This window comes from Phyllostomus hastatus, unplaced genomic scaffold (genome assembly GCF_019186645.2).
Source record: "Phyllostomus hastatus isolate PE091 unplaced genomic scaffold, TTU_PhHast_1.1 phas_contig_283, whole genome shotgun sequence".
In the NCBI taxonomy this organism is placed as follows: domain Eukaryota; kingdom Metazoa; phylum Chordata; class Mammalia; order Chiroptera; family Phyllostomidae; genus Phyllostomus; species Phyllostomus hastatus.
In genome coordinates, this window is record NW_025333833.1 from 1,990,945 (window position 1) to 2,005,707 (window position 14,763).

The window sequence follows — 14,763 nt, forward strand, 5'->3', positions numbered from 1 at the left end:
GAAGGACTCTGGGAGACCGGATGCCGGGCGCCCGCCCTGGAGCCGCCGGGGTCTGGCAGAGACGAGCAGATGGTGGGTTCGGCTCCTGACACATTCCGCCAACACCTCGAGTCCCGGCGCCCGCCGGCAGGGGGCGCTGTGCGCGCTGCCCGGCGCCCGCTGCCACCGACTCCGTTCCGACCTCTTCCTGGCGGCTCCGCCCCGGCCGGCCGCTCTCCTCTGCGGGGCGGCGGTGACCCCAGACCGACACTAGCACATGTGGAGACGTAGCCGCACTCCCCAGTAGGTAGGCGTTGACCCCGACAATAAACTTGGATAAACGAGAGCGTGGGCTGTGGCACTTTTCTTAACACTTACCTGCTCGTATGGGGAAAAGTCACATGTCCAACCACCCTGGTCCCCTCACTGTCCGTGGTACCAGCAGGTGATGCCCTGGGGGCAGAAAGCATCTGCTGCGGGGGTGGGGGGGGGGTGGGGGACTGTGGGGGTGGGGGGAGAAAGGCTTGTCCCTCCCTCGGTCGTGGCTGGGCGGCCCGGATCGAAGGGCACCCGCAAAGGCGTGGTAGCACGCCGACAGACGGGAGACTTGGAAATCCACTCTGCACGTTTCTTCGGGAAGGAAAGCGTGACGTGCCGCCCTCTGTGTGCCCTCCCACGGCGCGTGTGCAGTGACACGGGCCCCTGACAGGCCGCCGTGCCCATAAGCAGTGGCCTGCGTTCAGAGCGGCCTCGACAAGATGTCCCCCTTCACGAGCCATCGGGACGACGTTCCAGTCCGACATGTGGGTCGCAGCACCTGCTCACCTCCCGGAGGCTGTCCGGTCAGGGGTCCCAACCGCGACGGGACAGGCCTTGGCCCCAGAGGACAGGGACCCCCACCGCAGGTCACCGTGAAGTCCCACCCCGGCCGCTGAGGCGGCGGGGAGCAGGTCAGGAGGACGGGGCCTGGTTGGCCGCAGCTGTGGGTGTCGGGGTGTCAGGAAGGTGCTGAGCCAGCACTTGGGGCGCCTGCGACACAGCAGATGGGCCTCTGCACACCTGGTTTTGCACAGCAAACCCGCAGCTCCGACGGTGCGGGCGGTTCCTGCCGGAAAAAATCAGCCTGATTCTGGCTGGGGCTACCTGGGGCCTCGCGGCATTGCTGCCGGTCGGAGTGTGTGCTACTCGGTGCTCGGTGCAGAGCCCTCGGCTGGCCCGGGGCCAGCGGTGGCGCCAGCACCAGCGCCAGCGCGGGCTGGAGTGGGTGCCTGAGCCTCTCAGGGGCTCTCCAGAAGCCGTCCCACGTGTCACACTCCCTACCTCCCTGCCCTCGGAGTGTGGCCCCAAAAGGGAGAAGAGAGTCTGCTGGGGTCCTGTGGACCCTCAGATGCAGGTCGGGTCCTGGAGAGGAACCTCCGTTAGCATGGGGGTGGGGCCCGCCCCGGTGACCCCCACAGCCTCTGCACCTGGGGCGTGAACTGTCCCACACACTTAGCCGCGAGGCCCGGGTGTGAGTCGTCCAAACAGAACCCCCGCGTCTGGTGCGATGCGGATTCAGCCCCCCCAAACCCTCACTGCCCGGGCATCACCACCTCGAGGTCTAAAGGGCCTTTCAGACTCGGGCCAGCCGCCAGCGGAAACGCGGCGGTCTGCTTTCGCTTCGCAGCCTGCCGTAGTTCACAGAGCGCAGGGGAGGTGGCCCGCCTCGGCTGGAGCCTACTTTTTCATCGTGCTTGTCTAGAACGTTCTTTTGAAGCGTCCTGCTGAAGCCCTGGTTGCACAGGGCTTTCCCCGTTTCTGTAGACGGCAGCACCCCTTATCTGCTTAGCAAACAAACAGTTTTCTCCCAAAAGGTTTATTTGTCACATTTAAGGTACAGAATCAAACACGCAGATCCAGACACGGACCCGTTTCGACCTATGTACACGTACACCCATAACCCACTCAGAGTCCCATTCTGACGCGGCTGACCCCTGACCAGCGCGGTGGGAACGGCGGCCGCGCGCGCGCGCGCGCTCCCGCGAGATGCCGCGGAGGCATGTGCACTCGGAACTGCGGACGACCGCAGCTGGGAGTCCAGATGCTTCCACGCTGTGTCACCTCGGGGGCTGGGGCACCCGCGGATGTGGGATCAGTGGGGGGTCCCGGACAGCTCAGTGCCGGGGAGTCACAAATTACAGGTGAATTTGTGGCTGCGTCGGGGGTCGCGCCCCTCACGCCTGCATTGTCCAGGGCCGACCCCACGTCCGGCAGCCCTCTTGAGTAAAAGGCCACGCATGCGTGGAAAACAGACTGGGTCCTCAGCGACACGGCCAAATGCGAGTTGTTTCCCTTTACCGTCTGAACGGGTAGAGACACATTTCATAGGAACGGGGGGACGACCGCGTGGGAATCAACACGTCCACGTGGGGCACGGGAAGCATTCTGCGGGAACAATGAACAGGCGGACCCGTCCATCACAGTCTTCGGGCACGTCGACCCCGGGAAGGAAACGCGAGTTAGGGGAAGACAGTTCACGGGGTCGTCCCGGGGCGTCGCCTGCCTGGCACCTCGGGCCCAGCGAGCGCCCCCTGCAGGCTCTGCCGGGGACTCGTGCGCGCAGATGTGGTCCCCGCGCAGGCAGACTCGTGGCGTCCGCTTCACGGCTGCAACGCAACGCGTACTTCACGCCGCGTCTCTGTACAAAAAGTCCTGTTCGCACGTCCCCGTCAGTCTCGGAGTGCGGACGGGCCCCGAGACCGCCCACTCTCGGTCACCAGTGCAGGTGGGGGCGCGCCTGCCGGTGGGCGGGGCACGCCCGTGGGTGGGCGGGGCTCAGCAGAGCAGCAGCCCCTCCTTGGCCGCCAGGCGCTGCCTGTGCACCCGGTCCTGCTGCAGCTCCTCGTGGTTCGGATGCCAGAGCTTCGTGATGACCCTCTCGATGTTGAGGGCGTACACGGTGTGCGTGGGGATGACCTCCCGGTGCACCTGGGGCAGACACGAGCACCCTCAGTCACACTTGAGAGCCACAGACCACGCCCACAGAAAACACACTAACCCCGTGACCTTGGAGCCAGCACCCAGCGAATCCCAACCCAGCTACTGAGAACCCAGGAAACACCCAGGTTCGGAAACGGGAATGAGGGGGCGAGGGTGCTTTTTTCCTTTTCCTTTTCTCCCTGGGAGGTGGGGGGCGCGGGGGGGGTGGTGGGGATTAGAAGGGACCCCTGGGCCCAGGGTTTGAGCGAGTCAGGACGAGCGGCTTGCATGGGACCAGTCCAAACCGGAAAACAAAAGGCCAGGAAGCGGGCCGGCTCCGGGAGGGGCCGAGAGTTACCTGCAAAGCTTCGAAAAGGTCGTACATGTTCACCGGAGGCAGGGACGCGGGGAGGGTGTCCCCCGAGCAGGCCAGCAGCAGCGCGGCCTGCTGCTCCGCGTCGTCGGGGTGCGGGTGGGAGGCTGGGTTCTGGCCGGCACAAGGAGCGGAGAAGGCTGGGGGGCTGAGCACAGAGCGTTTCAGAGACAGTCCCGCGAGCTCGGAGGAGACACCCCGGTAAAAGGACGGGGAGACGGGGACTCGCTCATAGACACGCCCTTCCCGGGAAGCAGGGACCGAGTCACTCTTTGGCTGGCGCGGAAAGGGAGGGCCTGGGGTTTTCATCTTTAAAGGCAGCCCGTCCGTCAGGCGTTAGAGGAAACGTAGAGGACTGCTGACCCCCCTCCCTCCGCCACGTGAAAGCATTTGCCACGCTCAGCACGTGGAGCCTGACCCGCCCCTGAACTGCTTCTGCCTGGAAAAACGCAACGGGCCTTAATTCAAGGCAACTGCAGACGGCGGCGAGGCGGAAGGTGGCGGGTCTGGCCAGCTCCCCAGACAAGCCCCGGACACACTGGGCAGGGAGGCGGCCCGGTTCCCGCGCCTTCACACGGGACAGACAGAACCTGCAGGACCGAGAGGGTCACGGCGCAGGTGCAACCACTCTGAGGAGGGGCGCACCTGGGTGCCCAGACTCGGCAGGTGGGGGACACTGCCCCCGGATTTCACCCCCACAGGGGGCCCCCTTTCTTGGTTCACTGTTCTCTGCAAGAACGACGTGCAAACGAGAACAAATGCTCCAGAGACAGGCCCGCAGGTGACGGAGAACGCAAGTCGTCACCTGTGTAACCTGCTCCGGGAGGCCAGGTCGGGGAGGGCCAATGGGCGTGGGCCCCGCCCCGCCTGCCCCGGGGCGTCAACACGTCCCTCCACCCACTGCTCAGCCTCCCAGGCCCCTGCCTGTCACTCCTCACCAGCAGCCCTCCCGCGCTGTCTCCGTGGACCCTGTCTCCCTGTCCCCGTAACCAGACGCACCAAGTCCGGCGCGTGGGGAAATGCAGTCACTTCGGCTACCGCGAGCAAACTCCCGTCACTTTTCTTTCCCAAAGGCTAAACTTTGGGCAAAGTATTCTGGGGAGCGGCAGGGTGGACGCAGGGATGCAGGTGTCCCGGGTCCTCTCAGACATCGGTGGTTCGGGGCGCCAGGGAGACCCGGGGGCCGGGACCTGCACTGCAGCTGCCAGGCGCCAGGTGGCGCCGCCCAGCTCAGGCCACTCCTCTGAGCTCCCGCCCACCGAGAAACCCCGCCCCCACTTCCCAGGGAGAGCAGGCCCCCTCCACCACCAGACGGGGGCTGCCCTGCCCCGCAGGAGCCTCAGAAAGTGGGGGGCCTTCGCTTAAACCCCACGCAGCAGCCAAACTCTGCAGCTTTACTTCCGACAGGAAGGGCGTCACAACCCACCAGCGACCACCCCAAGCAGCGGCGCAGGACAGCACAGCGCCCCTGGGGCCCGGGTCCCCCAAGCTCCCCGAATCCAAAGCCCGACCCTTCCCAGCGGCCCGTCACCCGGGGCAGTGCGGCCGCCCGGGGGGGGGGGCGGGCGCTGACCACAGCCCCTCGCACCTTTCTATCAGGCTGTTGTACACCACGACGCTGTTCTTCAGGTAGGGCTGCGGGCTCACGTTGCTGCCGAAGGCGTACTTGAAGTGGCCGTCCCGCAGCCGGTAGGCCTTCCTCCTCGACACAACGGAGGCCAGTATGTCTTTTAGGTGGTTCTGCAGAAACAGAAAGGAAACATGGCACGAAGTCCCGCTGAAAAGCAAACCCTAACCCTTCCACTAACCCACTCATGGCCCCCGGCATCTGGTGGCCGGAGATGGGGACGGGCTGGCGTCGCTGGGACCACGGGAAGGTCCCCGGGGAGCCCGAGCCAGACCCAGGAGCCGCTGCTGAGGGGGGCGAGGCCGCTGCTCCCATCTGCTCTGTTTAAGATGAGCCTGTTCTGCAGGACGTTTATTTTAAACCGTTTCACGTCTCTGAATTGGCTCCTCTCTCTCAAAAATGATGTTCAGATAGCTTGGAATGAAAGCATAAAAATAGGCGAGTAACTTTCTAAACAAGGGGCAGCCCACCTTGGAACTCGCTGTAACACGGGACAGAAAATGCAGGATCGGGGGTTCCCTGGCTGTGGTGCCCGACCCGCTGAGCCCTCCTGGGGGGGGTGGGGGGCGCTCTCAGAAGCCCGCGAACTGCGGACTTGCAGGACAGAAACCACACACCGGGCAGTCAGCAGCTGTCCTGCGTGGAGGCAGCCAAGCACGTCAAGGCGGGCTGGCGACGGGACGGCAGACTCAGGCCCAGCCGCTGTCGGCCCGGGACCCGGGAGGGCGCCCCCCACCCCAGGACGTCAGGGCACACTGCAGTGCGCGGCTTCCACACGCAGAAGCCACGTGAAGCTTATAACTTAGGATCGCTGAGGTGCAGCCGAGAGGAGGGGACCCCCACGGGCGTTCTGTCCAACGACTAAGTGGGAACGCCGAGCGGCGACCACGAGGGTGCCGGGCCGAGGGCCCACCACGCAGACGCCCAGTCTGCGGCTCTCCACGTGCCGGGTCTCGGCTGCACCCCGAGATGGTCATCATCCTTAGGGGCCTCGATCTCGGTTTCTGCCCTGGGTGACAAGGCCCACGTCGGACCGAACCTAGGTGACCCCCTAGGTGACGCCTAGGTGACGTCCTGCAGCCGGTAGGCCTTCCTCCTCCTAGAGGAAGCAGAAGGCGTCCTCTGCTTAAGCACTGGTTCGGAATGGGCTGCGTCTCCCCCTCCGAAGAACCGAGGGGAGGGATGTCCATTCGGAGGCCAGAAGGACTTCCGGGGTCTTTTCTCCCAGCAGCCACGTCCGGCCCCACCCACGCAAGCTCGCCACGCCCAACCCGCGCCAGCGCCCCGCCCCCGCGCCCTGACCTCCACGGCGTAGACCACGGCCGACACGGCCTCCTCGGTGACGTTGTCCAGGCCGTGCTCGTAGGCCGTGACGATCATCCGGCCCTCCAGCTGGCCCCGCGTGGGCAGCATCATGGTGTGGGAGCAGAGCTTCAGGTCGTCGTCATCTTGGGGGTCCTTCGCCACAAACTGCTGGGCCCCCGACAGGGGGTTCTGAGGCTGGAACCTGTGCTGAGAGAGGCGGGGTTTCAGGGTCACCCATCGCGGTGGGGGGGAGCGGGGCGCGCCGGGCTCGGTCGGCCCCGGGCTCGTGCTGCCGAGGCCATGCGGCGGGGGTTTGAAAAACAAGAAAGCGGTGACGTGCGCAGGGTCACCGAGTCACACGTGTCCCTGGGGCACAGTGGAGACCTGTTTCGGGCGGTGCTGGCCGTGTTCTGACATCCTAACCTTTGGCATCTCTGTGATCACAGAAGAGATGGTTCTGTGCTGAAAGTGACCACGAGAGCGGAGGAGAAGGTCGAAAACTGTTTCCAAACACGCCGGAGCATGTTGCACACCCTTCAGGGAGGCGGGTGGTTCTGAGCGTGTCATTAGCCCTTCCGTGCAGCCCCGAGACGGCCTGGCGCACCCGACGGCCCACGCGCCCGGCCCACGCCCGGCGGTGGCGGCTGAGCTGCCATTACCTTCTACCTGCAGCTCTCAGCAAAGGTCTCCTTCCGAGGCATCCGAGCACTGATTTATAAAACCCTTTTTCGCTATCTTTTCGTGCTCATGAAACCTCTGCCTCCCCCTGGGAGCCTCAGAGGGCCTGGTTCTGTCTCCCGCCGTCAGGGGGAGCCCCTCTCGCTGAGGCCCAGTCCTCCGCACTCTGCAGCGGGTATGTTTGAGGTCTGCGTTATTATAAAAGCAGCACCTGTGTGTTTTTCCGTTTTCCAGGTAAAAAACTGCATTTTTACAAAAAAACATGTCTGCTTGGACCAAGGAGGCCTCTCTGGGGGACCAGTGGCCACCAGATTGAATATTAATCATATAAAACACAGCAAAGGCAGAGATAAATGTTCGTTGCTGCTAATCCAGAAAGCGAGCCATGCCCAGTCAAAAGCTATAAAAGGGTATTTTGGGGAAACTTTGTTCCCTAGGTAGAAACTTTTACCTAGAAAAGTAAGCACGCCTGAAACGTGCACAGATTTTACAGCCACGTGCCCCTGAGGGTTCTCCGCTGAGCCCGAAGGCTCGGCCCACCGGGTGCGCAGGGGACGGCAGGCCCCCCGGCCCCGAGGACAGAAGTCACTCCAGAAAAATATTTCCGGGGAGAAAGAACAGAGGCACAGCCGTTGAATCATTGCAAAATCATTAGGTACTGATGATAACATTAATGTTTATGCAACAACAAAAAAAACAACAGCATCATAACAATTCAGGCACCTCGCCGGCTTCCCAGACAGTAACACCTTCCCCCCAGCAGGGCGCCCCCTTTTCTCCCCGACTCTATGACCAGTAACTTCACAGCCATTTAAACATGCAAAGCAGCCTTTACCGAGGTCTGCCGAAGGGCAACCTACATCAAATTTCTGGCGAACAGACGACAGCTTCTTCCTCCCCTTCGGCTTCCCGGGCTTGGCTGTGGGGGTGCCCGGCCAGGGCAGAGAGCCGGCCCCCTCTGGGGGACAGAAAACAGTAGGTGTGAGAGAACACACACAGGCCACCGGGCACCGTGTCGGCTGTTTGCCTTTGGGGCTATAAAGAGTATGGCACGCTCGAGTAGCGTAAATAAATACTAGACACTTAAATTCCGACCTCCCCTGCTTCTCCCGACCATGTCTATTCCCTCCCTCCACGGTGTCCCCCAGCTGTAAGCAAAGCGGCGCACTCGGGAACACAGGTCTGTGGCCCGTGCATCCCAGTTCGGGTCGGTGCGCCGGGCGCACTGCCCTCCCGTGCTCAGGGCCCTGCTGGAGATGACAGTGGGGAAAGTTGAGGGCTGCGCCCGGCAGCAGTGACGGGGACAGGGAGGGGTGGACTAGACGGCCCCACTGCGTATTTCCAGGATGGGCTGGACAGGGGCCGGCAGAGCAGACACGGGCCGGCCCCGACCCGGGCTGGAGAACCGAGAAATGGGTCTAGTGGTGGGCTGGCCCGGGAGGCGGAGGAGCCCACCCGCCCAGGGGAGACCCAGGGGAGACCCAGGGGGACATGGGTTCGGAGACGGTGAGAGTCGTGGGCACAGGGAGGGCTCTGTAAACACGCCCTTTCTCCCCCCAACCCCCCACCCAGGACGGGCTCAGCACAAAGCAGACGGGCAGGGCGGCCTGTTCAGCGGCCACCGACCCAGCGGGCCGCCGTCTGCGACCTCGGGCACCCCGCTGGCCCTGAGGCCAGGCCTGCTCGCTGCTGCCTGCGCGCGCGTGTGTGGACTGTGGCTCAAGGGACCACGAGCTGGGTCTCACTGAGGCGGCCGGGCTGCGGGCTGGCATCCGAGGAGCCCCAGTTTAACGGCCGTCCTCTCGCCACCCCCCAAGGAGAAGGTCACTCTTCATGGTGAACCCCCAGACTCCTGACAGGAACCCATAGCACCTTAAGAAAGACCAAGCTAAGCAAGCGAAGACAGAAAGACAGAGGTCCCAGAGATACAGAATCGGGGTACCGAGGGGACCCGAACTGTTCCTAGCTGCCGGCCTCGGCCGGCGGAGGAGGGGACCCTGTGGGAGCCACGGAAGCAGAGGGCGCCGGCTCAGGAAGGCGGGGCGGGGGAGCCGAGGAAGCCCCACGGAACACAGAGCGGCGCAACAGGGAAACCCGCCTAAAACCGCCGCACCGGGACGGTTACGCACGCAGGGCGGCAAACGCAGGCGGGCAGCTGCGAGTACGCAGCACCCACGAGCGCACCCTTGTATTATTATTGGCCGACGGCGTCAATTTCCCCGGGGACAATCGTCACCCGGTGTGGGAGGAGCCGGAGAGGACCCCAGAAGAACAGAACCACGGCAGGAGGTGTCTTTGAGAACAGGTGCAGGGTGGGGAGCTTTTCTCTGTAAGACCTTCTATGCTGTTCTTGTTAACCCTGAACACACAGTTTAGTGTTAACGGAGAAAAAGTCAAAGTAATACAAGCTCATTATAGTTCACCGGAAAAAAATACCCCCCAAAATATTTTTCAGAGAAAAAAACCCCACCCATCATCCTAGCAAAATATTGTTTCCATTTTGATGTTTTCAGAACAATGAGATTTTTTAAAAAACACTCCAAGTTCCCCAGCTTTCTCCGTGGGAAGTCAGGTCCTCCCGCCCACCACTGCAGGGGTCTCCGGCACCCAGGCCCCGGGGGGGAGGTCTGCCAGCCTTAGAGGGTTTCCCACAGAGACCTCCGCGGGAGGAATGGAGCTGGCCCTCAGGGGACGCTGCGGTCCTGTGGCCAGCCACGTGGGTGAGGACTAGGGGTGACGGCAGGTGGCCGAGGCTGGGCTCCGGCTGGGAGCCCGCCCTGGGGCCTGCTGGACAGACCGGCCTGGGGTGTTTATGTTCTTCCGCTTTTTCTTCTCTGCCGCCTGTTCCCTACTCCACAAAAGGAGGCCTGTCCCTCCCTGGAAAGGCGGGGTGAGGACCAGTGTGACATGCGTGAGGTGTCCAGTCGCTCAGTAAATATTATTATTAAAATCACCTTTCCTGCCCGGCTCAGAGAAAGAGAAGAAAAGCCACCCGCCACGGTTTGGAGTACAAAGGCCGGCATGTAGCCAGGCAACATTCAGGAATTCCATTTTGAGAAAATATACTCTGGGTGTTGATGGAGAAACAATGTCAGGTATCCAATGTTTCTTCATGTATTTAAAAATAACCCATAATGACATTCACCACTATCAAAGGCTTTATTTAAATAAAATCGGCCAGTTTAAAAAAAAAATAGCCCTGTAGGGTCGATAGTACTGTCTCTCTTTTATAAATCACAGCTAAGACCACCAATAATTCACTCCTTTCTCTAAGCTCCACCTGAACCCAGGTCTCTTGACGCCCGTCAACCGGGGCTTTTAGTTCCGGTCACACGCCTTTGGGCGTGTGGCGCTTCAGAGCACGCCTCCAGAGTCACATCTGCCCCTGACATGAGGCGCTGTGGCCTCTCTGACCCCTTCCAGGGGAACAGAACTCAAGGAACCTGACACCGGAGCCTGTGCCGTGAGGGTAGGTGCGGGTAGGTGCGGGCAGGTGCGGGCAAAGGGCCCACCCACAAGGACTTCTGGGAGTGGAGGAACTGGCCTGGGAGACCTTTTCTCAACGCTTTATTTCGCAACAGGGGACGGCAGAGGGGGAGGGCCCCAAATACCAGCCATTTCTAGATAAACGTGGGCTTTCAACAAATGATCATCGGAATCACCATAAACCCTTTTTTAAAAAAAAAATTCAACTTCATCTACAGCAGGAGGTACTGTGAATCCACTTTTTAACAAGAGCCCAGAATAAGTTTTATCATGGGGCAAGTTTTTAGTTTGTTTTTGACAAATGGTTGAAAGAGGTGGCTTGCACCATTTAAGCCCCCCAAAATCAGGGACCCTTGGGTGGGGGTCTGTCTGTCCACACCTATTTAGGTGGAAGACTGAACTTGGAACTCCCCCCCTTCTCCTACCAGGCTGCCTGCCACCCACAACCTTCTGCTGTCCCTCAATAATCTGCCAAACACACACACAGAAGTTCTCACCTCCCTCCCAAGTGCTAACATGCTAGCGTCTCACCGGAGAGCACACCTGGAAGCCCAGGATTCCATTCCCTCCACATACACCCCCCCACCCCCCCCCAATCCCACCGTTGCCCACCCTGCACTGGCCTCCGCGTCTTCCTCCCGGCACCCAGCCCCTCCCCGCCTCTCAGGGCTGCAGTGTCTAAAACCCAGCCGGGCGGGGAGTCCAGACCCAAAGTCAGTGTGGGTTTGGGGAGACGGCCCGCTTTAACCAGGTTCTACACAAGCACGTGCACGTACATTTTCTCCGAGCCCTTCAAAGAATGTTGCGTTTGCAAACACAAGTATGTTACTTCTATAAAAGAATGTGTATCCACGTAATACCATTTTCCCGGAGCCCTTCCAAGAACCCCGTGCTCACAACACCGGCGTGTCACAGGAAGCTGAAGCCCAGTGCCCGGGGCTCTGCCGCCCGAGGTCCGGCCCGCCTTGCCGCTGCCCCCTTACCTGGAGTGGACACCAGGATCTGACACCGAGTGAGGATCGCCAGGAGGAACTCGTTGTGAGAATGGACTGAAACACAAGAGCGCCTCGGGTCATACGCCACATATTACGTCCCAAGGGAAGCACCTATGCCAGCCCTGCTTTTCACATGTGGGATGTCCCGTTCGGCCATTTTTACACGTAATTTTAAATACCCACATTATCTACACTAGTAAAGCCAAACTCTTACTTATTTTTTAAGGGAAAAGGCTTTACTTTACTGCAAACCTGGGGAAACCCCAGAACAGCCCAATAGTTCCCCGGGCGCTCAGTTTACCATTGTCCTGCGTGAGGAGCCTGTGAGCCTCAAGGTCAAACTCTTCTTTGCTGATCTTCTGCTTGAACCACAGCTTTAAGTTGGCCCAGTATCTGCGGAGGCAGAGACAGTACTGGGAACCACAGGCTTTGCTTCCGTCCCCAGTTCACCTCACGTGCTCCAACTCCCAGGGAAGGACGTTTTACTCTCCCTGGTGCCCGTCCTCTCACCTATCAAAGGGGAACGACTGCACCTTGCGCGCATCTCCGCGGCGAGGAGTGATGAAACAGTGCATTGAGAGCGCTTAAAAGCTGTTCCGTAAGTGTCCTGCTGTTAGTCAACCGGAGGGTCTGCGTGCCTTCCGAAATTGCCGCCCATGCCCTCTCACCCACTGCACCTGTGCCCACCTGGGCTTTGCAAAGCCTCCTCCTCCAGGAAGCCCTCCCGGGGCGCCGCGCGCCTCGCACCGGGCCTGCTCCCGCTCAGTGGGGCCCAGGGATGAAACGCACTCTTCCTACCCCACCCAGGGAGGAGCCCCGGTCCCCAGGGAGGCAGGGAGGCCTCATCATCAGCACGACAGGCCCGGGGGCCCGCCTGGCACAGAGGCCCTGCCACCCGCGACGCCGGGCTGCCCAGGTCCAGGCGGCGGAGGCATCCTCGGACGGCCCAAGGCCGGAGCACCCCGCGCGGAGGCTCGGGCTGCGCCGCCGGCTCTTACTGTTTCACGTTGTCCCCCAGAGCCTCGCTCAGGTTCTTCTTGGCCGCCTCCAGCTCGCTCACAAAGGTCGCCATTGCTCCCAACTCTCGGCCCGACCGCAGACCGCTCCGCCAAGCGCCCGACAACCGAAAAACCAACGCGGCGGCAGCGGCCTGGCGCGGGAGGCCGCGCCCGAGGCCCTGCCCCCTCTTCCCCGCCCCGCTCCGCTCCGCCCCGTCCCGCCCCACGACGCTGGGAAGACGTCCGTTTGGTTGTCGGCTCCGCCCGCCTGTCTGAGGGGAAAGGGCGGAGCCAATTCCGCTGTCTGTTCGGCCCCGCCCCTGGATTGGGTCACGTGACTCCTCAGTGCCGCGGGGCTGCAGCGCCGCCTGCTGGGCCGGCGCGTCCCGCCCTTTCAGTTTGTCACCTGCTTGCAACTCCCTGTGCGGCCGGGGGTCCGCATCTCACCAGCTCACCCCCGGGGCCAAAAGCGCGGGCAGCATCGATTCTAGTCTCTTTCTCCGCTGTAGGTTTCGCGGAGCAGTAATCATTCGATAAGCCATTTACTGGCGTTATCTTGTTAATGTTGTGCCCCCTCCAACTATAAGTAAGTTCCGTGAGGCCAGGACCTGCTGCCAGGCCTGGCGCGGAACACCGCAGGCTGAGCGAGTGAAGTAATGATGAGAACTGGGGGGAAATGCACAGAGGATAAAAGGAGAGGAAAGAAAAAGTGTTTTACCACCTCCCAAACTCCTAACTGAGCTTTCTCCGCTACGCCCCATAATTTAGAATCATACCCTATCTTCAGTTGTGAATCTCGGTGGGTTTTTAAACTTAATGTAATAAAACGACTATTTTCCTTTGGTATTACATTGTCCTTTTAATCTTTTTTTTAATCCTCACCCGAGGACATTTTTTTTTCTTGCTTTGGGGGGAGGGGGGACCCAGCGCTGTGAGGGAAACATTATCAGGAATCAAACCTGCGACCTTCCGGCTTCCAGGTCAGGACGCCACCCAACCGAGACGCACCAGCCAGGACTTTGTCCCGATTTCAATGACAGCACAATTGAGATCACTTCTCTGTTGGGAGTGATACAGTCGCGAACTTGATGCAGAAAGCCTGTGTACACATAGTATGCAAAGGAAAGCCATCCCAAACATTTATTTTCATACAGCTATTTTACTTATATACCTTAAAATCTTGGCCCCGGCTTGATTAACTCTTCCCAGTTCTGCATTTAATGAGGTCCTGGTGCTTTGGGTGTTTGGGGCAGTGGGACTGGATGTTGGTGGAGTTGTGAGATGTCCCCCTGTGGAGATTGTTTTTACTATTAATCCTGTTATTTAGAAGTTTTATCGAAACACAGTTCTGTTCGTGGGCCCGGCTTAAACCCGCTGAAGCTGTGTAAGTGCTGCCGGCCCTTGAACAGCGTGGGTTTGCACCGCCGTCCACTCAGGCGCGGATTCTTGTCAGTAAACAGACACAGCTGGCCCGTCGTGCCCACGGGCTCGCGTCCGCACATGCGGCCCAGCACGGGCGGAAATCAGTATTGTCACGTTGCCAACCGCCGACTCCCCACCAGGGGTCAAAAGTGCTGTTCTCCGTCTGCAGCCGGCGGAATCCGGGTGTTCGGAGGATCGAGGGTAGACTCAGAGCTTAAACACGGATTTCGGAGGGCACGGGGGCGAGGGGCCCTGACCCCGTCTTGCTCCAGAGACAGCTGTGCCTGGTTTACTCGGGGTGCCACAGCGAAGCACCACAGGGCGCGGCTTGAACAACGGACACCTACTCGCCCGCGGTTCCGGGGGCTGGAAGTGCGAGATTCCGGGGGCAGCACGCGTGGTTTCTGGTGAGGCCTCCCCGTCTGGCGGGTGGATGCCGCGTCTCTCTGTCCTCACGAGGCCTTCCCTCCGGGCGGGCCGCTAATTAGCTCCTGAGGACGAGCAGAGGCAGCCACCTGGGGGCAGTGCCTGGTAGGCCCCCCCCACCCCGCCCCGGGTGTTTTGGTGCCCGGGGGGAACCCCAGCAGCTGCTCCTCACATTCTGCTGCGTCTTCTTCCTCCGGGGGCCTGCGGCGAGGCGCCCCTGGCTTCTGTGGCCGCAGTATGGACGCTGCAGTGTGTAAGCAGATGGCTCGCCGAGTTCCCGCGCAGGATGAAGTGGGCCCTGGGCATGAAAGTATCAGGGGGACGTATGGGGCCGTCCTGTACACTTTCCAAAACGCGAGCTGTTAAACTGCAGGCCTTGGAGAGGCCCCCTCCTGACCCCTGGAAGCAGGTGGCCAGGCAGCAAGTCGGAAAGCGGGGCAGAGGCCTTTGGCCCCTGCTCAGATGTGGGTGGGACTTCTCCACGGCGCCGGGAACCACTTCGTAGAGAGGTGGGGG

General features: G+C 61.2%; 1 protein-coding gene across 2 annotated transcripts; it reads right to left on the reverse strand.

Moving 5' to 3' along the window:
* Positions 1–1,818: 1,818 nt before the first annotated feature.
* TADA1 (transcriptional adaptor 1) lies at positions 1,819–12,588 on the reverse strand. Of its 2 annotated transcripts, none has more exons than XM_045838814.1 (8): positions 12,400–12,588; positions 11,703–11,794; positions 11,390–11,455; positions 7,781–7,878; positions 6,240–6,449; positions 4,899–5,050; positions 3,296–3,458; positions 1,819–2,946 (listed from the first exon to the last, which is right to left on the reverse strand). In XM_045838814.1, the coding sequence occupies exons 1-8, from the start codon at positions 12,471–12,473 to the stop codon at positions 2,794–2,796; spliced, it is 1,008 nt and encodes a 335-aa protein (XP_045694770.1). In that variant the 5' UTR covers positions 12,474–12,588; the 3' UTR covers positions 1,819–2,793. The 2 variants fall into 2 exon arrangements, with proteins under 2 accessions (XP_045694770.1, XP_045694771.1); XM_045838815.1 differs by having other exon boundaries at positions 6,240–6,444; positions 12,400–12,449.
* Positions 12,589–14,763: the final 2,175 nt, after the last annotated feature.

Coding starts and splice junctions, on each gene's coding strand:
- TADA1 (XM_045838814.1), bottom strand. CDS start 12,473: ATGGCGACCTTTGTGAGCGAGCTGGAGGCGGCCAAGAAGAACCTGAGC. Junction 11,456..11,702: donor GCTCCTCACGCAGGACAATG/GTAAACTGAGCG, acceptor CTTGTGTTTCAG/TCCATTCTCACAACGAGTTC. Junction 2,947..3,295: donor ACCTTTTCGAAGCTTTGCAG/GTAACTCTCGGC, acceptor TGTCTGCCCCAG/GTGCACCGGGAGGTCATCCC.